The sequence below is a fragment of the Calliphora vicina genome, chromosome 2 (genome assembly GCF_958450345.1).
Source record: "Calliphora vicina chromosome 2, idCalVici1.1, whole genome shotgun sequence".
NCBI classification, from domain to species: Eukaryota; Metazoa; Arthropoda; class Insecta; order Diptera; family Calliphoridae; genus Calliphora; species Calliphora vicina.
Genome location: NC_088781.1, coordinates 116,158,885 through 116,180,253, shown reverse-complemented (window position 1 = coordinate 116,180,253; position 21,369 = coordinate 116,158,885). Strand labels below are relative to the sequence as shown.

Genomic DNA, 21,369 nt, shown 5'->3' with positions numbered 1-21,369 from the left:
GCTATTTAAAACCAATAAATCTAAGGAATTTCCCGGGATTTCGGGATTGAAAATTTTGCGGAATTCCCGTGATTTCTCGCCCCGAGAAAAGCTCTAGATAGCACCCATTTGTACACCAACTGCGTACAATGCATTCATACCAAAAGTATTTAGATTCATTACACTGTCCAACAAATTTTAACTTTTTGATAGGAACTGAATAGCGACCTTATAATTTTGAAAGGGCATTTTGAGTAGATCATTTTTGTAGAATAATGTTAGAGTCCAGCTGGTTTGAGTTTTTTTTTTTACAGTGTAAAATAGTTGAAATTTAATTATGCTCAACTGAACTAACATTATCTTGTACACTGAGTTCTTGCGTCTAATCGCGTGTGATTTTTAATCACACCTATCGTGAAAAACATGTGAAATTTATGTTTCCATGAAATATCCATTTCCCTCGATGGCAAAATTCCTATCGTGATATGCCCCTCAACTTTGCATTCACAATAGTTGATTTTGTTCGTAACAGCTGTTTATTGTTTACAAAATTCCATCTAAAAAGTGTCAAAACATGGAGAATTTTTTCACGTGAACAAAGTTTATGAACGAAAAATGGGAAAGTGGAACCTATTTCAAGTGAATATGTTTTTCTCACTTTCGCATCTAATGCTGACATGTGAATTTTAAACTATTGTGAATGGTAATAAATTACAGGTGCATCAATACTGCCATCCCTGCTAGTATAATATATTCAACATTTAGCGCCCTCTATTAACCAGTAGTAGTAAAAACCATTGGAACTTAGCCAATACCAGAACCCTTAATTCTCACATTTATTCCTATATACAACTGTTATACACAGCTGTGGCAATTTCACTTGTGTCAAAATCAGCTGTCATTTATTGAGAAAAATAACAATTGACAAAAACAATTAAAACTGAAATAGGTATATTTTCGTTTTATTTAGAAAAAAAAAAAAATTAACAAAATTTACCAATAATATTTGGAACAAAATTTGTAGTTTTAAGTGAACAAACTGTGAGCTATTAACAGCCTGCCATGCAATGGTAAGTAAAATTGATTATACAAAGAAGTGAATTTATTAGAAGTTAAGAATAAAAATATTTGTTTGTGCATAATATGGAAGGAAACGGATGTGAAGGGGGCAACTGTAATTGTTGTGGAATTATTTTAAAGCAATTGCTATAAGTTTCCATTTATAGACTTATATAGTTAAAGGTAATAAATTATAAATATTTATAACTAATAATTGTAATAAATACGATAATAGCAACATAAAATCAGTTGACACAGAAGAATTTATGTTTAAATAACCCAATTTTTATTACCACAACTAAAATAAAAAAATTGTGAAGGACATTAGAAAACGCCAATATGGCGGGGTAGAGTATGAAAATCCCGATATTTTTCAGGAATGATTAGATTGTTTTATTATTTTCCGGAAAGGGAAAATGTCCGGTAGTTGCACCTACAAAAATTTCCTGAAGATTCTGTATATTTATTTGAACATTTGTTTAACATTTAATAAAATAATTTTGTTTTTGTAATCTTTACCATTTAAATGTACTAATTTTCTCTCACACGTAATCCAACGTTTTCTTGCAGTTTCAAAAGTGTACAGCGTAAAATATTCAATGCAACGGTACTAAAAACGGATGTACCCCCAACTACGGCAATCACTTCAAAATCCATAAATGATGTACAAACTGTAATAATTGGGGCAGGTTTGGCAGGTCTGTCGGCGGCAAATCATCTCATTAAACATGGCTTTAAACGTACCATTATACTTGAGGCCACTAATCGTTATGGCGGTCGTATAAACTCAAAACAATTTGGTGATGCCTTCTGTGAACTGGGCGCCAAGTATATAACCATTGATGTATCACAAAATTCCATCTATGAGCTGCTGCAACATGCTCCCGGTTTACCCAAAAAAATTGAACAGAAAACCGATACTGTTTATGTGGACACAAAGGGTGAACAAATTTCCAAGCATATACCCGATGTGGTGGATGTGTACTTTAAGAAACTGTGTGCTGGCATAGAGTTGAAAAATCGTTACAAAAAGGGTCATCTGCATGAGTTGGATAATGTGCACACATATTTTCAAGCAGAAACGTCCAAGATCATAAAGGGTATGTTTAAAGAAAAAGATCGCAGATTAGTGGGTGATATTTTTATGGCTTTTATGAAGGAGTATGGTGGAAAGTTGGGCTGCAACTTGGAGAACTTGAATGTGGAACAATTAATTAAATTTAAAAATCAGTTTTCCTATCCCCTCTATATACCCAGCGGTTTGGATAGTATTCTACAGGATCTGGTAGCAAATATTGAGGGAGAACATTTGCACATTGAAAAGCCGGTGGGTGAAATAAAATGGTATGGCATTAATAAAGATTTACACAAGTCTGTTAATTGCTTGGATGGTTCGGTTATACCAGCCGATCATATTATTTGCACTTTGCCATTGGGGGTGCTTAAAACCTTTTCGGGTTATATGTTTAAGCCGACCTTGCCGCCGGAGAAACTAAAATCAATAGAGAATATTGGCTTTGGCAGTCCGGTTAAAATCTATTTCGAATACCAGAAACATATTAAAACGTGGTTTTCATCGAGTCTACGACCCTTGTGGTCTGCTGAGGAACGTGCCGCTGATCTCAAATGGACTAAGCAAGTGGTTGAAATATCAAAATTACCCACCAGTAATAGGGTTCTGGAAATCACCATTGGTGGTGCATTCTATGATCAAATTGAAAAGTTGCCCGACACGGAGGTTGTCAACGAAATTACAAAACTCCTTAGGAAATGTTTAAAGAATTCCAAGATTCCCTATCCTTCGGAGATTTTACGCTCAAATTGGGGTAGCAGTGCTTGTTATCTGGGCGGTCGTCCATATTTTTCTACCAACAGCAGTGTCAAGGATATACAAACTCTATCCGTACCTTTGGGCATGACACCCAGTTTGTTATTTGCTGGTGATGCCACTATAGTGAATGGTTTCGGTACCATGGATGGCGCTAGAATGAGTGGTATACGAGAGGCTCAACGTATAATTGATTATTATACCAAAAATAATTTTAATAATAAAATTTAAGAAATTCGCTTTAAATTAATTATGTATCTAGAATAAGTTTTAATTAAATGATGATTTATTTTGTGATATAACTAAATTTTACCCTGGTATGTACTATATTTAAATTATTAAAATATACATAAATAAAATTGTTTTTTTTTTCGAATAATAGACTTATCTCTAGTTTATTGAAGCTATTCCGGATCGCTACCAGAGGTACATCTTTTTATTCTGAACATGAGGGTATAGTTTGTCATGTCTATAGTTCCCGAGTTATGAGCCTCCAAAGTTCGAATATTGGATATGTTGTATTTTTGTTGTTTTTTAACCGATTTGGTCAATGGATAGATTTTAAATCAGCAATAAATGCTTTTCTCTTTCCAAAAACTTGTAAAATATGAAATAAAATACTTAAAAAAACTTCAGCCAAAGGTCTAAGTTGATTTATACTAAATTTTATAAAGCAATCGTGGCTTTATTTATACTAAATTTTATAAAGCAATCGTGGCTTTATTTATACTAAATTTTATAAAGCAATCGTGGCTTTATTTATACTAAATTTTATAAAGCAATCGTGGCTTTATTTATACTAAATTTTATAAAGCAATCGTGGCTTTATTTATACTAAATTTTATAAAGCAATCGTGGCTTTATTTATACTAAATTTTATAAAGCAATCGTGGCTTTATTTATACTAAATTTTATAAAGCAATCGTGGCTTTATTTATACTAAATTTTATAAAGCAATCGTGGCTTTATTTATACTAAATTTTATAAAGCAATCGTGGCTTTATTTATACTAAATTTTATAAAGCAATCGTGGCTTTATTTATACTAAATTTTATAAAGCAATCGTGGCTTTATTTATACTAAATTTTATAAAGCAATCGTGGCTTTATTTATACTAAATTTTATAAAGCAATCGTGGCTTTATTTATACTAAATTTTATAAAGCAATCGTGGCTTTATTTATACTAAATTTTATAAAGCAATCGTGGCTTTATTTATACTAAATTTTATAAAGCAATCGTGGCTTTATTTATACTAAATTTTATAAAGCAATCGTGGCTTTATTTATACTAAATTTTATAAAGCAATCGTGGCTTTATTTATACTAAATTTTATAAAGCAATCGTGGCTTTATTTATACTAAATTTTATAAAGCAATCGTGGCTTTATTTATACTAAATTTTATAAAGCAATCGTGGCTTTATTTATACTAAATTTTATAAAGCAATCGTGGCTTTATTTATACTAAATTTTATAAAGCAATCGTGGCTTTATTTATACTAAATTTTATAAAGCAATCGTGGCTTTATTTATACTAAATTTTATAAAGCAATCGTGGCTTTATTTATACTAAATTTTATAAAGCAATCGTGGCTTTATTTATACTAAATTTTATAAAGCAATCGTGGTTTTATTTATACTAAATTTTATAAAGCAATCGTGGCTTTATTTATACTAAATTTTATAAAGCAATCGTGGCTTTATTTATACTAAATTTTATAAAGCAATCGTGGCTTTATTTATACTAAATTTTATAAAGCAATCGTGGCTTTATTTATACTAAATTTTATAAAGCAATCGTGGCTTTATTTATACTAAATTTTATAAAGCAATCGTGGCTTTATTTATACTAAATTTTATAAAGCAATCGTGGCTTTATTTATACTAAATTTTATAAAGCAATCGTGGCTTTATTTATACTAAATTTTATAAAGCAATCGTGGCTTTATTTATACTAAATTTTATAAAGCAATCGTGGCTTTATTTATACTAAATTTTATAAAGCAATCGTGGCTTTATTTATACTAAATTTTATAAAGCAATCGTGGCTTTATTTATACTAAATTTTATAAAGCAATCGTGGCTTTATTTATACTAAATTTTATAAAGCAATCGTGGCTTTATTTATACTAAATTTTATAAAGCAATCGTGGCTTTATTTATACTAAATTTTATAAAGCAATCGTGGCTTTATTTATACTAAATTTTATAAAGCAATCGTGGCTTTATTTATACTAAATTTTATAAAGCAATCGTGGCTTTATTTATACTAAATTTTATAAAGCAATCGTGGCTTTATTTATACTAAATTTTATAAAGCAATCGTGGCTTTATTTATACTAAATTTTATAAAGCAATCGTGGCTTTATTTATACTAAATTTTATAAAGCAATCGTGGCTTTATTTATACTAAATTTTATAAAGCAATCGTGGCTTTATTTATACTAAATTTTATAAAGCAATCGTGGCTTTATTTATACTAAATTTTATAAAGCAATCGTGGCTTTATTTATACTAAATTTTATAAAGCAATCGTGGCTTTATTTATACTAAATTTTATAAAGCAATCGTGGCTTTATTTATACTAAATTTTATAAAGCAATCGTGGCTTTATTTATACTAAATTTTATAAAGCAATCGGCTTTATTTATACTAAATTTTTTAAAGCAATCGTGGCTTTATTTATACTAAATTTTTTAAAGCAATCGTGGCTTTATTTATACTAAATTTTATAAAGCAATCGTGGCTTTATTTATACTAAATTTTATAAAGCAATCGTGGCTTTATTTATACTAAATTTTATAAAGCAATCGTGGCTTTATTTATACTAAATTTTATAAAGCAATCGTGGCTTTATTTATACTAAATTTTATAAAGCAATCGTGGCTTTATTTATACTAAATTTTATAAAGCAATCGTGGCTTTATTTATACTAAATTTTATAAAGCAATCGTGGCTTTATTTATACTAAATTTTATAAAGCAATCGTGGCTTTATTTATACTAAATTTTATAAAGCAATCGTGGCTTTATTTATACTAAATTTTATAAAGCAATCGGCTTTATTTATACTAAATTTTATAAAGCAATCGTGGCTTTATTTATACTAAATTTTTTAAAGCAATCGTGGCTTTATTTATACTAAATTTTATAAAGCAATCGTGGCTTTATTTATACTAAATTTTTTAAAGCAATCGTGGCTTTATTATATGAAAAATTGTATTATTATTGGCTTAATATAAAAGAAACAATTTTTTTAAATATACATTTATTATTTTGAATTTTTTTAAATATAATTTGAGAGTATTTTAAATTTGTTTATTAAATTATTAAGTAAATATAGGATAATTTAAAAGGTGTCCCATTTAAACTAATCAACAACATTTATATAAGTTTACATTAATTTAATACAATTATTTAACAGCTTAAAAACTAATAAAATATATTATTTATCTTATCTATTGAAGCACATATAATTCCCTAAATATGTTGCAATGGTCCCACAGAGTTTCGAAATTAAAACTAACAGCAGTAACACATTTAAAATCTTTACAAAATGAAAAAATACTGTCGTTGACATTCTCTCATACAACTTGTCATCAGTTTACTGCTTAAGTACTTCGTCAGCGGCAGCACTTACTTCTTTCCAGGAGTATTCCATATCTTCGGTTTGGGTGAAACGAGAACAAACGGCCATGCGCAAAAAGTAAACATCGTTTATTTTGGCCGGTACCATGTGTATGTTGCCACGACCATTAATGCGTTTTAGTAAGGTCTCACTCAATTCGTTGGGGCCCTTCAAACGGAAACATACCAGTCCCATGTTAACTTCACCCACAATTTCGAAACGTTCGTCGGCTTTGCAAAGTTCTGCGAATTGTTTGGCGAAATTGCAATGACGACGTATGTGAGCTTGAATATTTTCCACACCATACAGACGCAAAACAAACCACAATTTTAAGGCTCTGAAACGGCGTCCCAAAGGTATTTGCCAATGTCTGTAGTCGGGCGCGGAACCTTGCATATCATGCTTCAAGTACAAGGGATCAACATTGAAGGCATTCACTACCCAACTGGGATCTTTCAGCCACATGGCACTGCAATCAAAGTTGACCAACATCCATTTATGGGGATTGAAATTGAAGGAGTCGGCTGTTTCGATGCCCTTCATTAAATGTCGGTATTCGGGGCAAATGAAAGCGGAACCAGCATAGGCCGCATCAACATGAATCCAAACATTATATTTATTACCCACTACACCGCACTCATCCAAACGATCGAAAGCACATGAATTGGTGGTACCCAAAGTAACCACAGCCTAAAAGGATAACATCATAAAGATAAAGTTATAGCGATTGCTACTAAGCTCATAATCCAATGAAAAACTTACATAAAATGGTATCAAACCATCCTCCAAATCCTTCTTAATGGCTGCCTCCAAAGCATCACCTCTTAAGCTATTATTTTCATCGGCCGGCACCGATCTCAATTTAATGCCACCCAATAGACCAGCACGTTCCACCGAGGAGTGAGCCTGAGCTGAATTGTAGCCCACCAATTTGGAAATAATGGTATTGTCATCCCAGTCAGGATGTTCTTTCTTGACTTCTTGCATTTTCTTGGCCTTAGCACCCAATAAAGCCACCAATGTAGCTTCACTAGCAGTTCCCTGTATAACACCGCCTCCCTTGCCACCAGAACAAGCCAAAAATTCCTTGGGCAATTCCAACATTTTACCCAACCAATCTAACATAACCACCTCCAATTCTGTGCAAGCTGGACTGGCAATCTGTAAGGGGATAGAAGAAATTTAATTTAATGACTTTATTTGATTTTCCTAACTTTCAAGCTACTTACCCAGGTAAAACCTATGCAGGCTATAGCACCGCTCAACATATCAGCCACTATAGCTGGATACGAATTGGCGGTGGGAAAATAGGCATGAAACTTAGGACTATGCCAGTGTGTTACACCCGGCATGATAACACGTTCAATATCTTTCATAACATCTTCCCAAGTATCGGGTTTTTCGGGAGCTGTCTCGGGTATGAGGGGACGCAAATAGCCAGGCTTAACATCGGGCAAAACACGACTGTAATTATAAGTATAGAAGCATATTGGTATAAGAGAAATATAAATGCTGAAGTAATGTTAAAGTATAATACTTTTTAGTTTGCTTTCTATTTTCAGATTTTAATTATTGGGTGTATGACTTTAAAATGCGGGATTTACAATAGATGGCGTATCTTTTGAATGCGGTTTATGTTTTTAATAACTTATATGCCATTTTGAAGGGTACATATCTGTCATTTACTCTCACCTAGTTATTGAACATTATAGTGTAAACAAGAAAGTTTTTTTTTTGCTTCGAAAATGTCGAATTTTGTGAAGACAAAGCGTCATATACGGGAAGTTTTGCTTTACTTCTTTAATAAGCTTATAGATAATGTGTTTCATCGGATTCAACGTCCAAGATATGGTTTGTGTGGTTCAGAAGTGGTGATTTTAACACTGAAGACAAAGATCGCCCAGGCCAGTCAAAAAACTTTGAAGACCAAGAATTGGAGGCATTAATCCATGAAGATTGTTGTCAAACCCAACAAGAGCTTGCAAAATCATTGCAGCTACTCAAGCAGCAATTTCAAAATGTTTGCGAGCAATAGGATTCATCCAAAAGCAGGACAGTTATTATGTAATTCGATACGAAACGAAACACTTTCGAAATACAATGTATAAAGCATACAACTTCGAACGAATTTCTTTTCGAAACGAGTTACATAATAAACCCCCAGGGAAATTGGGTACAATACGAATTGAAGCCAAGAGACCTTGAAATACGATTTTGCATGACCGAAATGGTGCTTGAACGCTATAAAAGAAAATCATTTTTGCACCGAATCATCACTTGCGATGAAAAATGGATCCATTACGATAACTCGAAGCGTATGAGAGCCCGGCCCACCCGTCGAATCAAGACCAAAGCCAAATGTCCATGGTGCTAAGGTAATTCTCTGTATTTGGTTATGAGCAGCTGAAATTAGACCTGACCATTACAGGGAACCTGCACCGAACGCAACTGATTCGTTTGAAGCCGAAAAACGGGCGGAATATGCGGCCAGATATGAAACCGCAATAATCCATCATGACAACGCTCGGCCACATGTTGCAATACATGTTAAAAAGTATTTAGAATATTTTAGAACTAATATCAGCCATTAAAAGGCGGCTAACTGGCTCAGATATTCAACAGTCGTACTCAAGTGGGTACGTGGGGCCATATCGTTCTGTACTATAACCAGAACGATATGACCCCGACTGAATCTTTGACACGCTCACAATTGAGTGTTGTAGTGGCGGTCATTAGCGTTCACTGTGCTTTTGGCAACCATGCTAGCAAATTTAGCTTGCCCTACAACGACTTCTGTAAAAGTTGTCAAAATGAAGAGGAGGATGAGACCATTTTTCATTTTCTCTATTACTGTCCGACATTAGGAGATCTATGCTTAACCCTTTCAGTGGTTTTGTCGAATATATTCGACATTATAACATACTCTGTTTCTATTCGCTTTTACTGTATAATAAAATACAGTTAGTTTTAATTTTTTTGTTTTAAATAAAAGACAGCCACTGACAACCAGAGCAACCAAATACATTTTTATTATTTTTCCCGGATTCAGCGTATTCAAATTATAAATATTTCTTTTTAATACTTTTAGCTCGACCTAAATTATTTTTGACCCTGAAAGGGTTAAGGTTTCTGGGACATCGTTCCCTAAATAGTCTTTCTGAGCTCTCGAATATGAGGCTAGAGTGCATTAGTGGCATTTTAAGGAATAGTAATTGGCTAATCAAACCAGACACGGGAATCTCCACAAAGTGACCACAGAGTGCGTAATTGATAATCTCCTCTCCTCTATTTTTCGGACCTTCTTCCTCTTCACTTTTCAATCTCTTCATCAAATCTGACTGTCTCCTTTTTTTTCATTTCTATCATTCTACTTTAAGGTAACACAATGGGACGTAATGCCTGGACCCACGTGAGCTGCTCTTCTGTTTTCACTTCGCGGCTGCCTGGAATCCTAACCTAAGTGGTTGGGAGGTTTTGCCTCACTCAATTTATAGTCCAGGCCGTGCAACGTCCCACTACTACTTGTTTCGATCGATGCAGAACGCTCTCTCTGGGATACGATTCAATTTGAAACAGAGCATTCGATATTGGCTTGATTCGTTATTGGCGTCAAAAGATGAGCAGTTCTTTGGGCTCGGAATCCATATGTTGTCAGAAAGATGAAAAATACCGTACTGCGACCCAAAGGATATTTTGTGCAGCCTTAGATTTTTCATCCTAATAGATTTAGGCTACGTATAAAGCCGAGTATTCTATTTGGTAAGAGATCAATTAAGTCCCCGGGGCCGCTATGGCCCTTGCGAGCCATTTAGTTCTGCATATTGCCAGCATTGGGCGGTCGCATAGAACATGTTCAGAGGTTTAATCATGAAGTCCACAAAAGCTGCACTGTTCATTATCAACGTTACTTAACATAAATTGGTGATACTTCAAACCACAGTGTCCGGTGAATAATCCAGTAAGTAGCCTCAAGTCACCCTTTCCGAGCGAAAGCAACGACGTCTGGACTGTCTTAGTCCTGGTAGATTACCCCAAAAACGGGCAAATTCCGATTCAACCCAAGAACGAATACATTCCATAGTGTATCCACGTGGGATGCCAAAGAACGGTTCAGGATCTATAAACGAGCGTTGAGCGCCCCTGTTGGCAAGACAATCAGCGCGTTCATTGCCAGCGTGACGTTCATGGCCAGGTACCCAGCACAATGTTACTTCATTGTGTACGCCGGGTTCATTCAAGGATGTCCAGCTGTCCATAACAACACCAGACCTCACTTCACATGATGATAAGACTCTAAAAGCAGCCTGAATATCAGACATAACAAATATTCTATCATCCCTTAGTCTCCTTCTTAAGCACTTGTTGGAGCATATAAGGATGGCGTAAATTTCCGCCTGAAATATTGATGGGAATGTACGCATTGGGATACTCCTTTGAAAATTGGGACCATAGATACCAGCCCCGGTGTCACCATTAATTAGCCTGTTGGGAATCATCAGTAAACCATACTTGATCGGCATTATTTTGCCACCATGTTTGATTTAACCACTTGTCCCTTTCAGGTATAAGGACCAACTTCCTATTTAATACCAGAGTTGGTGACATATAGTCCGAAATTGCAATACTAGGATCATGTTCAAAGATGCCTAGAACAATACGGGATATTCCCGCTAGTCTGGATGCACTCCTATAGGCCTCCTCCATTACCAATAAATGTAAGAGTGGAATGTGTAGGATTGCACCCAGAGCATGAGTGGGACAGGTCCTAATGGACCCATTAATATATCTATATCTTAATTTATCTATAATTTGTTTATTATTCAAGCAATATCAATTTACTATGAGTAAATTTTTTTAAGAAAAAATAAAAAAAAAGGGAAAACCCAACAACTTTTGCCAATATCCTTTCTAATCGTAACATATTAAAGCATTAAATCTCTAACATTTCATTTCCACTAATGAAAAAAGTTAAGTACACGTAGTCTTATATAAGAAACAAACTCTCCATTCCATTTAACTGTCAAGGTAATAAATCGCATGATTATGTAGAAAATAACTTAAAAGATACACAACTGTAAATAAATCCACAAGTAGAATTATTTACAATATAAATCTACAAGATACATACAGACATTTTAAGCTTAAAGTTACTACAATTTACTGCTGCCACAATAAAACAGCTACAACATTATATTGATACAAACAAAAATCAAAGAAATACATAAAGTTTCTTTTGAAAAACCTTGACATACAGTTGGTATAGATAGAGTCTATACTATAGACAGACAACAGAATGTATTGTTGAGATTGCTAACTATAAAAATGTTTAAACACAATTGTAATTAAACAAAAAAATTAAAAAATATTGAAATCCATGTAGTATTCAAGTACAAGCAAAACATGATTGCTAATAAAAACGAAATCTGAAAGTCTGTGGAGAGAGAAAAAAAAAAACAAATCATGCAAGGCATTATCCATCCAATATACTTATAATAAGTAGAATTCAAAACCAGTAATTAGTTGAGGGGGTTTTTTCTTCATTAAAACCAGATCAAAATGACTAATGCCCATGTGTACAAATAATTAATGTATTAATGCATTTCAATATTATTGTTTATAAATTGTACGAACAAGTATTTGTTTATACACTTTTTAAAAAGTAAATGCCCTTTGAAAATCCAAAAAAATATATTAAAAATCTAACCAAAATTCATTAACATCCAGTTTAAAACTTTCATTTCCGTTTTTTATTTGTTTTACTTATAAAATCGTACTTCAAATATGATTTCCTTAATGAGAGCACAATTACAATTTGAAAGTTTATACTAAATTTTATAAGAATTTTTATGGAATAATTTATAGCACGTTTTATTGAAATAAATACATACTATAAAGTAACACCTGTTGTAAACCGGTCTCATAATCTGTTAATTTATTCATTTCATCAGTTTATTATTGTCATTACTTACCGGTCTCTAATGTTTTCCAAATAATCAGCTATATAATCAACCATGTTTTTGGCAAAATCACGAAATTCTGGAGCTTCCATATCGATCTGGGTATAAAAAGAAATTAAGAAAAATGTTAATCAAGTTTTTTCTTAATAAACTAGCAATTTTAATAGAATTTATTAAGAATTTTCATACACCTGGTGACAAAACAAACATAATATAAACAAACAATGCAATTCCGGTTTATATTCCGTAACCCCCCGTTGACTGGAAGGCAATTGTCTCTTAAGTGTCTCCAAGTAATCTAGAGTGTAGTCACTTTAAATGTTAATTGTGTACTGCATTTTTTATGAGTAATTCGTACAGACTGGTTTTATACAAATTGTGTTGATATAATTCACATACACCCCTATCGTGAAAAAATGTGAAATTTGAAATCCCTCGAAGGGAAAATTGCTATTTTGATATTCCCCTAAACTTTTCATTCACAATAGTTCATTTTGTTCGTAACAGCTGTTTAATGTTTACAAAATTCCATCTAAAAATTTCACAACATGGGGAATATTTTTCCCGTGAACAAAGTTTATGAACGAAAAATGGGAAAAGGGAAAATATTTCATGTGAAATATTGATTCGCGATAGGGGTGATTAAACTGATAAAGTTTATTTTCTTTTAGCATAAGTATACTGACATCCCATGTAACCTAGCGTGAAGCCAATTGCCACTTTAGTGTCTCTAGGTAACCTAGGGTGTAGTCACTTTAAACATTTATTTTATATTGCACTTTAGGAAGCAGTTATTTTACCCACCAAAAGTAATTTATAAGACTGTCTATGTGATGTCTTTTAAGCTGACTCTTTCAGGTCTTTTCCCGGGAATTCCGCAAAATTTTCAATCTCGAAATCCCGGGAAATTGTGCAAGAATTCCCGGGAATTATTTTCCTTAGTATAATGTGATGTTTTTTGAACTTGACTTTCTCTAAAAGATGCTTAAAGCTCCAATACAAATGCAGAAGATTTATACAAAACAAAAAAGATTTAACCCAAAATATTCCAAAAATTCGTAAATGTTCACGGCTGTCACAGAATTCTATTCCAATCGAAAGTAGAACACGAACATTTTTGGAATATTATTGGGTTTTCTTCAAGTTTTAATCAACAATTTTACTTAATTTTTGATTTAATAAGCAAAACATTGCCAATTCAAAATTAATAAAAATAAAATATTAATTTTTTTTGCGAATTAATTGAATTAATTGGAATCCAACGAAGGTTAGAACAAAATCTAATGGAAATTGAAGCAATTCCGATACAAATGACAAATTGTGACAGGTTTATATTTAACCAAAATTATAAATCGAGTCAGTTTATCTCTTTATATTAAGTTTTTATTGGAGTTTTTATTTGTATCCAATTACATTTTAAAACCAAAGAATTTTTTTAGAAGTCGGAAATCGCGATTCAAAATGAATCCCGATTTCCCGGGATATGAAAAAGTGCGGGAAAAGAAAAACTCTAAATAGCACCATAACCAGTTAGGTAGCTATTGAGTGTATGACTTAAAAATAAGGGAATTAACAATAGATGGCGTATCTTTTGAACGCGGTTTCTGTTTTTAATAACTTATATGTTCTTTTGAAGCTTACATATCTGTAATTTATTCTTACTTAGTTATTGATCATTATTATCATTGAATGTGTTCCATCGATTTGACGCGGACAAAGACAAATATCGTCCAGGCCAGCCAAACAAGTTTGAAGACCTAGGATTGGAGGCATTACTCCCTGAAGATTGTCGTAAAACTCAACAAGAGCTTGCAAAATAATTTTTAACTACTACAAGCAGCAGTTTTAAAACGTTTGCGAGCAATGGTATCCCAAAGTAGGGAAATGGAATACAGTACAAATTGAAGCCTATTGACCTTAACACATTGACTGCCAAGGCACTTTCAGCAAATAAGATGCTGGGAGCCACAGCATTTTCTTTGCGTAATCTCTTCGAAAACGTCAATATTGGAATTTAGGCTACTATCAGTAATATTTACTGCTTAGAAACAGATTTTTTTATAAATAAGAGGGTCTTACGAAATGGCGAAAATGATTTTTTTTATGAAGGAGAAAAAATACTAAGTACAAGTTCAGAAAGTGATGAAGAATGTGAAGATTACAGACAACATCGAAAAAATTCTTAAAATCCAGCACTATTGTCTGACATGGCGAGAGAGATTAAATGTCGTGTCGGACATATGTGTCCGACGTGGCGTAAACCGCATAGTGCAGTGTCACACATATGTGTCCGACATGGCAGTCAATGTATTAAAATACGATTTTGCATGTCCGAAATGAAAATAATTTTTAAAGAGAATCATAAAAAATGATAAGAGATTGAGTGTGAATAACCATGGTGCTAAGCTAATGCTTTGTACTTGGTGAAAGCAAAATGGTCCCATTATAAGCTGTCCAAAAGGGACTAGTATAAGCTGTTGAAATTTGGCCAGACCATCACAGGGAACCTGTACCGAACGCTACTGATGGATTCGCTTGAAGCGAGCATTGGCTGAAAAACGCCCAGACATGAAACCGTAATAAATATTCCATTATGACAACGTTCGGCCACATATTGCAATATCTGTTAAAAAGTATTTAGAATGTAGTGGTTGGTACCGTACCCCGTCCGACTACTATTTGCATGGATCGATGTAGAATGCTCTCTCTGGGATAAGCTTCATTTCGGAACAAAAAATCCGATATCGGGTTGATTCGTTCTCAAAAGACGAGACGTTTTTTTGGCTCGGAATCCATATGATGCCAGAAAGATGAGAAAAGGTCATGACTAACAATGGCCAATATTTTGTAAAAATTTATATTGCACAAATGTTTTAAAAAATCCAGCATTTTTAAGTCATACACCCAATGCTAAGGTAGCTGACTCTATGTAATCCTTATGTAAATCCCATGCGTCCAAAGTAGTCACTTTGGACCAGCTATTTGACAGTCTCATTGTAATCCAAAAGGGTCAATTAACACCCTGCTAAGGATATGCACGTGTTAAAATAACTAGTCACGTAGTTATGTAACTAGTTGACACCCTAAATGATGATAGGTAAAATCAATAGTTCGGGACAGGAAGGGATTGTTTTAGTGCATCACAAATAAAATAAGAAATTACCTGTTATTTTGTTAGTTCAAAACGGCACAACTCTACAGATTATTTCTGTGTGACGGTTGCTGTTTTATAACCACCACCAAAAAGATGGATGCTATATTGATTTTATCAATCCGTTTATAACTCATCCCAATATTGGTTGTAAGATAGTCTATCTATGTCCCTCCGTATGTCTGTTAAAGACACAATAGGGCCTAGAGAATAGAAATTTTCCCCAAAAATTCGCAAGTGATCAGAAATGTTTGCATGAATCTAATAAAATCGGTGTATGTTTTATATTGTACAGTCACAGCCGAATATAATACTCTTACCACCAGTAATACGAAGTCTAGTTATGTGTTAACTAATAGTTATACTGACAGTTTTCATACAAAAATAATTTTAACCGACAGTATAACTGTTAGTTAAAGCATTACCAGGCTTCGTGTTAATGGGGGTTATTTGTTTATTGCTAAGGGTTTATTTCAGAATTTCCAAAAAGGGTCTCAAAAGGTTTTACAACCTTCACCAATTCATCCGGCGAGTATATATAGAAGTCCCATAGGAAGTATCTTAAGCTATTGGTCAGTAGCGGTTTCGAGTTTTTGCTTCAATTTTTATTTGTTTTATAATTTCCTTTAAATTAACTATTATTTGTCACTAGGTGTATTTTTAAACAAAGCAAATTAAAATAAACATAAAAATTCAATTAACAGTGAGAACTTTTAACAAATACAAATAGATAGATAGATATTCATTCAGCTACAAAATTATATATATTACACTCACCGACACCTTGGGATCTAATTTATCCAAATTTATATTGTAGTTAATATTAGTATCATTCGATTTTTTCTCATCCTCCATATTAGCAGACATTGTTAGTACTAAATTATTATGAATTTAAAGATTATTTAAATATAATAGAATAAAAAAGACACGTCCATTAAAACCCATTATTAAATGTGATTAGATTTAGTTATATGTATAATATGTAAATACCATAGGTTTGAAAGAATTAATTCTATATTCAAATTTAAATTAAATTTTAGCTTTTAAACGTAACATTAAAGTATTCATTAGGTATTAATTCATAGGCTTAGTACTTCAAATGTATTGTAATTTCCACAATACTATTTTCCGACCCTATAAAGTATATATATTCTGGATCCTTATAGATAGCGGAGTCGATTAAGCCATGTCCGCCTGTCTGTCTGTCTGTCTGTTGAAATCAATTTTCTGAAGACCCCAGATATCTTCGGGATTGAAATCTTTAATAATTCTATCAGATATGCTTTCGAGAAGTTTGCTATTTAAAATCAGCAAAATCGGTCCACAAATGGCTGAAATATGAGGAAAAAACCAGGACAACCTCGATTTTTGACCTATATCTGGATTACTAAGTCATTAATATAGACAATATGGATATCTAACAAGTAAGAGTGCTATATTCGGCTGTGCCGAATCTTATACATATGTACATATACCCTTCACCAAATTATACTTCAAAATTTTAAATATTTTTAGGTAAACAAAATTTAATTTTTTTCCAGTTGTTTTTTCATTTTTTGGAAAAAAAATTTTTTCGATTGTTTTATAAATTTTAATTTTTTTTTTTTGACCCGGATGGTCAACTTAATATGGGTCAAAAATCGAGGTTGTCTTGGTTTTTTCCTCATATCTCACCCATTTGTGGACCGATTTTGCTGATTTTAAAAAGCAAACTTATCGAAAGCATGTCTGATAGAATTATTGAGGATTTGGATCCCTAAAATATCTGGGGTCTTCAGAAAATTGATTTCAACAGACAAACAGACAGACGGACATGGCTTAATCGACTCCGCTATCTATAAGGATCCAGAATATATATACTTTATAGGGTCGGAAATGAAAAATGTAGAAATTACAAACGGAATGACAAACTTATATATACCCTTCTCACGAAGGTGAAGGGTATAATAATGAGGGGACATTTTATTTGTTTGAAATGTGTTTGTGAAATTATTTAATTTGATAGTATAAAAAAAAAACCAATCTCAATTCATTTTGTTTTCATAAAAACAATATGATTTTTAATATTTTTGCAATTTTACTAATGGTAGATGTTAGAAGTTGCAAGTGTGAACAAATCTTTCAAGTTTTCAACATCTTCCATAGCTTTCGCCAAAATGTACGTAAGTGTAAAAACCCTATAAGTCATTAATATAGACCCATGGTAGGCGTTCATATTGATCAGGTTACGATAATTTTCGTCAAACAACCCGAATGTGAACAAAAGAGCGTAATAGAGCGTAAAAATACACACAATTCATTCAGTTTCTTGATGTTGTTGTGGATATTTTATTTTTTACACAAAAGAGCGCACAAATTAAATGCCTCTTTTTGCCTACCAATGATATAGACAATGTGGATATCTAATGATAGATATTTCAAAGACCGACTTTTTATATTTGACGTATATAAGACCATAGTAAGTTAGACCTACAATGGGTCAAAATCGGAAAAAGTATTTTTTAAACCCGAATTTTTTTTTACAAAAAAAAAATAAAAACAAAAAAAATTTTTTTTCAAAATTTAAAAAATTAAATTTAATTTTTTAAATTTAAAATAACAATTGGAAAAAAAAATTCCAAAAAATAATAAAAACAATTTTGGAAAAAAATAAAAAATTTTGTTTACCTAAAAATATTTAAAATTTGTATTTTGAAGTATAATTTGGTGAAGGGTATATAAGATTCGGCACAGCCGAATATAGCTCTCTTACTTGTTTCAAATCATTTATTATTTCGAGATCATAGAGCGGAAACTACTAGAAAAAACCACTTAGGTTTTTGGCAATTGAGTTAGGTCTTTGACAGGAGAGTTTCCGATCTATTGTTTTGTTTTTAATCACAAACATAGATAAATATGTATGTTCGAGATTAAAAACAAAACAAATTGAATGAAGAAAAATTATGTTATTTCATTTTCAATTAGATTTGAAATAAAAAAATCAATTCTATTCAAATAATTGGTTTGTTCAATAACAAAAAACTATTACGAATTATTAAAAATTTTCACACAAAAATTTTAAATATGTATTGAAAAACAGGAAAATTTATAAACAATTTGTGATAATTCGTAATAGTTTTTTGTTATTGAACAGACCAATAAAAAACATTTGAATTAAGCTACAAATCAGAAGAATTATAATTAATTTATTATTGAATCTTTCATGTATTATTGAATTCAAATCCATTACAAAATGACTTAATAAAATTTAGTAAATGATTCTAATCTATTATAAATAGTCTTTAGAAAATTTGTTTCAATTCATTCATTATTTACATGAATAAAAACAAATTGCATGTAGAAAAAATATTTTAATTCAATTTATTTTAGATTTGATTAACAAAAATTTTACCATTCAAAGGTTGAATGAATTTTATTATGACTTAATTCAATATTCTTTTCATAAAGGGTCTTCCAATAGGAACTTCCGAACTTTAACAGTCGCAAGTCTGTGGGCATAGCGGCCCGCAAAGCCAACATAACCCATGCCATCCTTCTGCTTGATTTATGCGTCAAAATCATGGAAAATTTGATATTTCGGATGCATATCGAAGCCTTGTGGACTTTTACACGATGTTATTCCATATATAATGGCATCGAAGTCCTTTCAAAGAAATTATAAATTTCTATGAACTCTCACTCACACTTTGTTTAATTTAAATTTAAAGATAATAGGAAGCGCTTAATGAAAGACCCTTAAAAGCCTTTCAAGGAAGCTAAAAAATGTTTTTTTGTTGGGATTGGTTTTATTCTATGAATTGCTGAAATATTTAATTCTGAATAGTGATTTTAATGAATTAAGCTTTAATTGAATTAATTAATTCGAAGCTCTGGTAAATATTTACTTAGTTACAGAATTAGATTAGATTTAATTGATAATTTATAGTGTATTATATTAATGTTTAATAATTTAATAAATATAGATTAATTATTTCGCTATATTTTCATGAAAGTAATAGAAAATATACTATAATATAGTATAATAACACTAGTTACAATTGGGGGATTCAAACGGTCTCCTATTAGGTCGTATTGTCATAATGTCGTAAAATATTTTTTTAGTTTAAACAAATTCTTGTTGTGCTGCAAACAAAAAAAGTGTTATTTTATGACAAACCGATAAACATAGTTCAAAAAGTCTTATTAGTTTATAACTTTTTTGTTTGAAACCCAACAAAAATTAATTTAAACTAAAAAAACATGTTATGACATTATGAAAATACGACCTAATAGGATACCGTTTGAATCCCCCGAATGTTTTTGTTAATGATGTGAAGCATAAGTCTTCCCTATTGGAAAACCTTTTGAATAAATTCATTGGATTATATTTGTCATTTAACTGTTACCCGTCTTCTCAAAAACGTGTACAGTGGATCAGACTTTTTTATAAGTTTCTATCAATGAACAAAAAAATATTTTGTTTGTAAACTTTTGCAATCATTAAATATTAAATTAATGTGACTGAACATTTAACATATTTTTAAAACAAACCACAATTTTATCTTTCTTCTTTTTTTTTGTTGATAATATTTCAATATTAAAAACCCGCAAACAGTAGTAAATAGTTTTTTTGAATATGAAATAAACCGTGACTTAAATAAATATGGAAATTTTTGTATTAATTTAAACAACTTTAACTTTAAAAACAAACTAACAATAATAAAAGTTCTTGAATAAATTTATTATTATTATTATTAAATTTATTAAAATTTTATTTATAATGCAAATTTTCTTAAAAAAAAATATAAAACAAAATTTGCATTTGAAGTTGAAATTGTTTAAAAATATTTGTAACAAAAAAGCTTAAATGAATTTAATTAAAAAATAGGTACAATAAAATTACAATAATTTAAAATTTTTAAAATGAAAAAAAAAATACCAAATCTTGTTATACATAAATAAATTTTTATAGCAGTTAACTAATGCACATGAATAAAACTTGGTCAAAATGAAAACGAAATATTCTTGTTAGCCTTGATTCGTAAATGAACTGAAATGTTTAAAGCCAAGTTAATATTTACGAAATAATAAACAAATACTACTAATATTTAAACAAAACAATAAAATATTAAATTAAACATTACAATAAACCAAACAACCATTAAAATTAAAAGGCCTGACTGCCAAGATTTCAAATAAGAAACAAAAAATAACAAAGAGTACTTATTTGACAAATGTACATAAAAATATAATTGAATTTAATTGTTTAAAAATAGACTCCAAATAATACAATAAAGAAAACAAAACTTATCTTGATTTTGTATACAATTTAATTAAATTGCTATTAAAGTGCGTTCACACTTACCACTCTTTTTTTGTAATGTCACTTGTTGTAATGATAAATTTTACACACTTGTTGTTTTGTTACTTAAATTTACAATTTATTTGATTTTTAATTCAATTACTTTTAAGGCTTTTTTTCCACAAACTCAAAACTGTACAGATAGATTGTTAAGGTTTGTCAGAATAAACACTTTGAGTTCACTATTTATAGATACTATTGTAGTACTATATTTATATTCAATTAATTTTTATTTATTTATTTGTAATTTTTACAATTTAACACTTGTTAAAATGTTGTGTGTGCTTGTGTTAAAACTGCTAAACGAAGCAACAATCAAATCTCAACTGAGACTATTTTACAGTTTGGGGCTGCTTTTTAAAGCAAAATTTTTGCAACAGGACCGGTTATGTGCCCAACAGTTGCCTCTCTCTTTTTTAACAGCATG

At 31.2% G+C, this 21,369-nt stretch overlaps 2 protein-coding genes across 2 annotated transcripts; one reads left to right on the top strand and one right to left on the bottom strand.

Moving 5' to 3' along the window:
* Positions 1–904: 904 nt before the first annotated feature.
* Positions 905–3,247, top strand: LOC135951910 (protein anon-37Cs). Its single transcript, XM_065501657.1, has 2 exons — positions 905–1,049; positions 1,609–3,247. The coding sequence occupies exons 1-2, from the start codon at positions 1,042–1,044 to the stop codon at positions 3,095–3,097; spliced, it is 1,497 nt and encodes a 498-aa protein (XP_065357729.1). The 5' UTR covers positions 905–1,041; the 3' UTR covers positions 3,098–3,247.
* Positions 3,248–6,161: 2,914 nt separating this feature from the next.
* On the bottom strand, positions 6,162–21,090 carry Ddc (aromatic-L-amino-acid decarboxylase). Its single transcript, XM_065499566.1, has 5 exons — positions 20,946–21,090; positions 12,463–12,548; positions 7,723–7,957; positions 7,256–7,654; positions 6,162–7,183 (listed from the first exon to the last, which is right to left on the bottom strand). The coding sequence occupies exons 2-5, from the start codon at positions 12,540–12,542 to the stop codon at positions 6,470–6,472; spliced, it is 1,428 nt and encodes a 475-aa protein (XP_065355638.1). The 5' UTR covers positions 12,543–12,548; positions 20,946–21,090; the 3' UTR covers positions 6,162–6,469.
* Between the last annotated feature and the right edge of the window lie 279 nt (positions 21,091–21,369).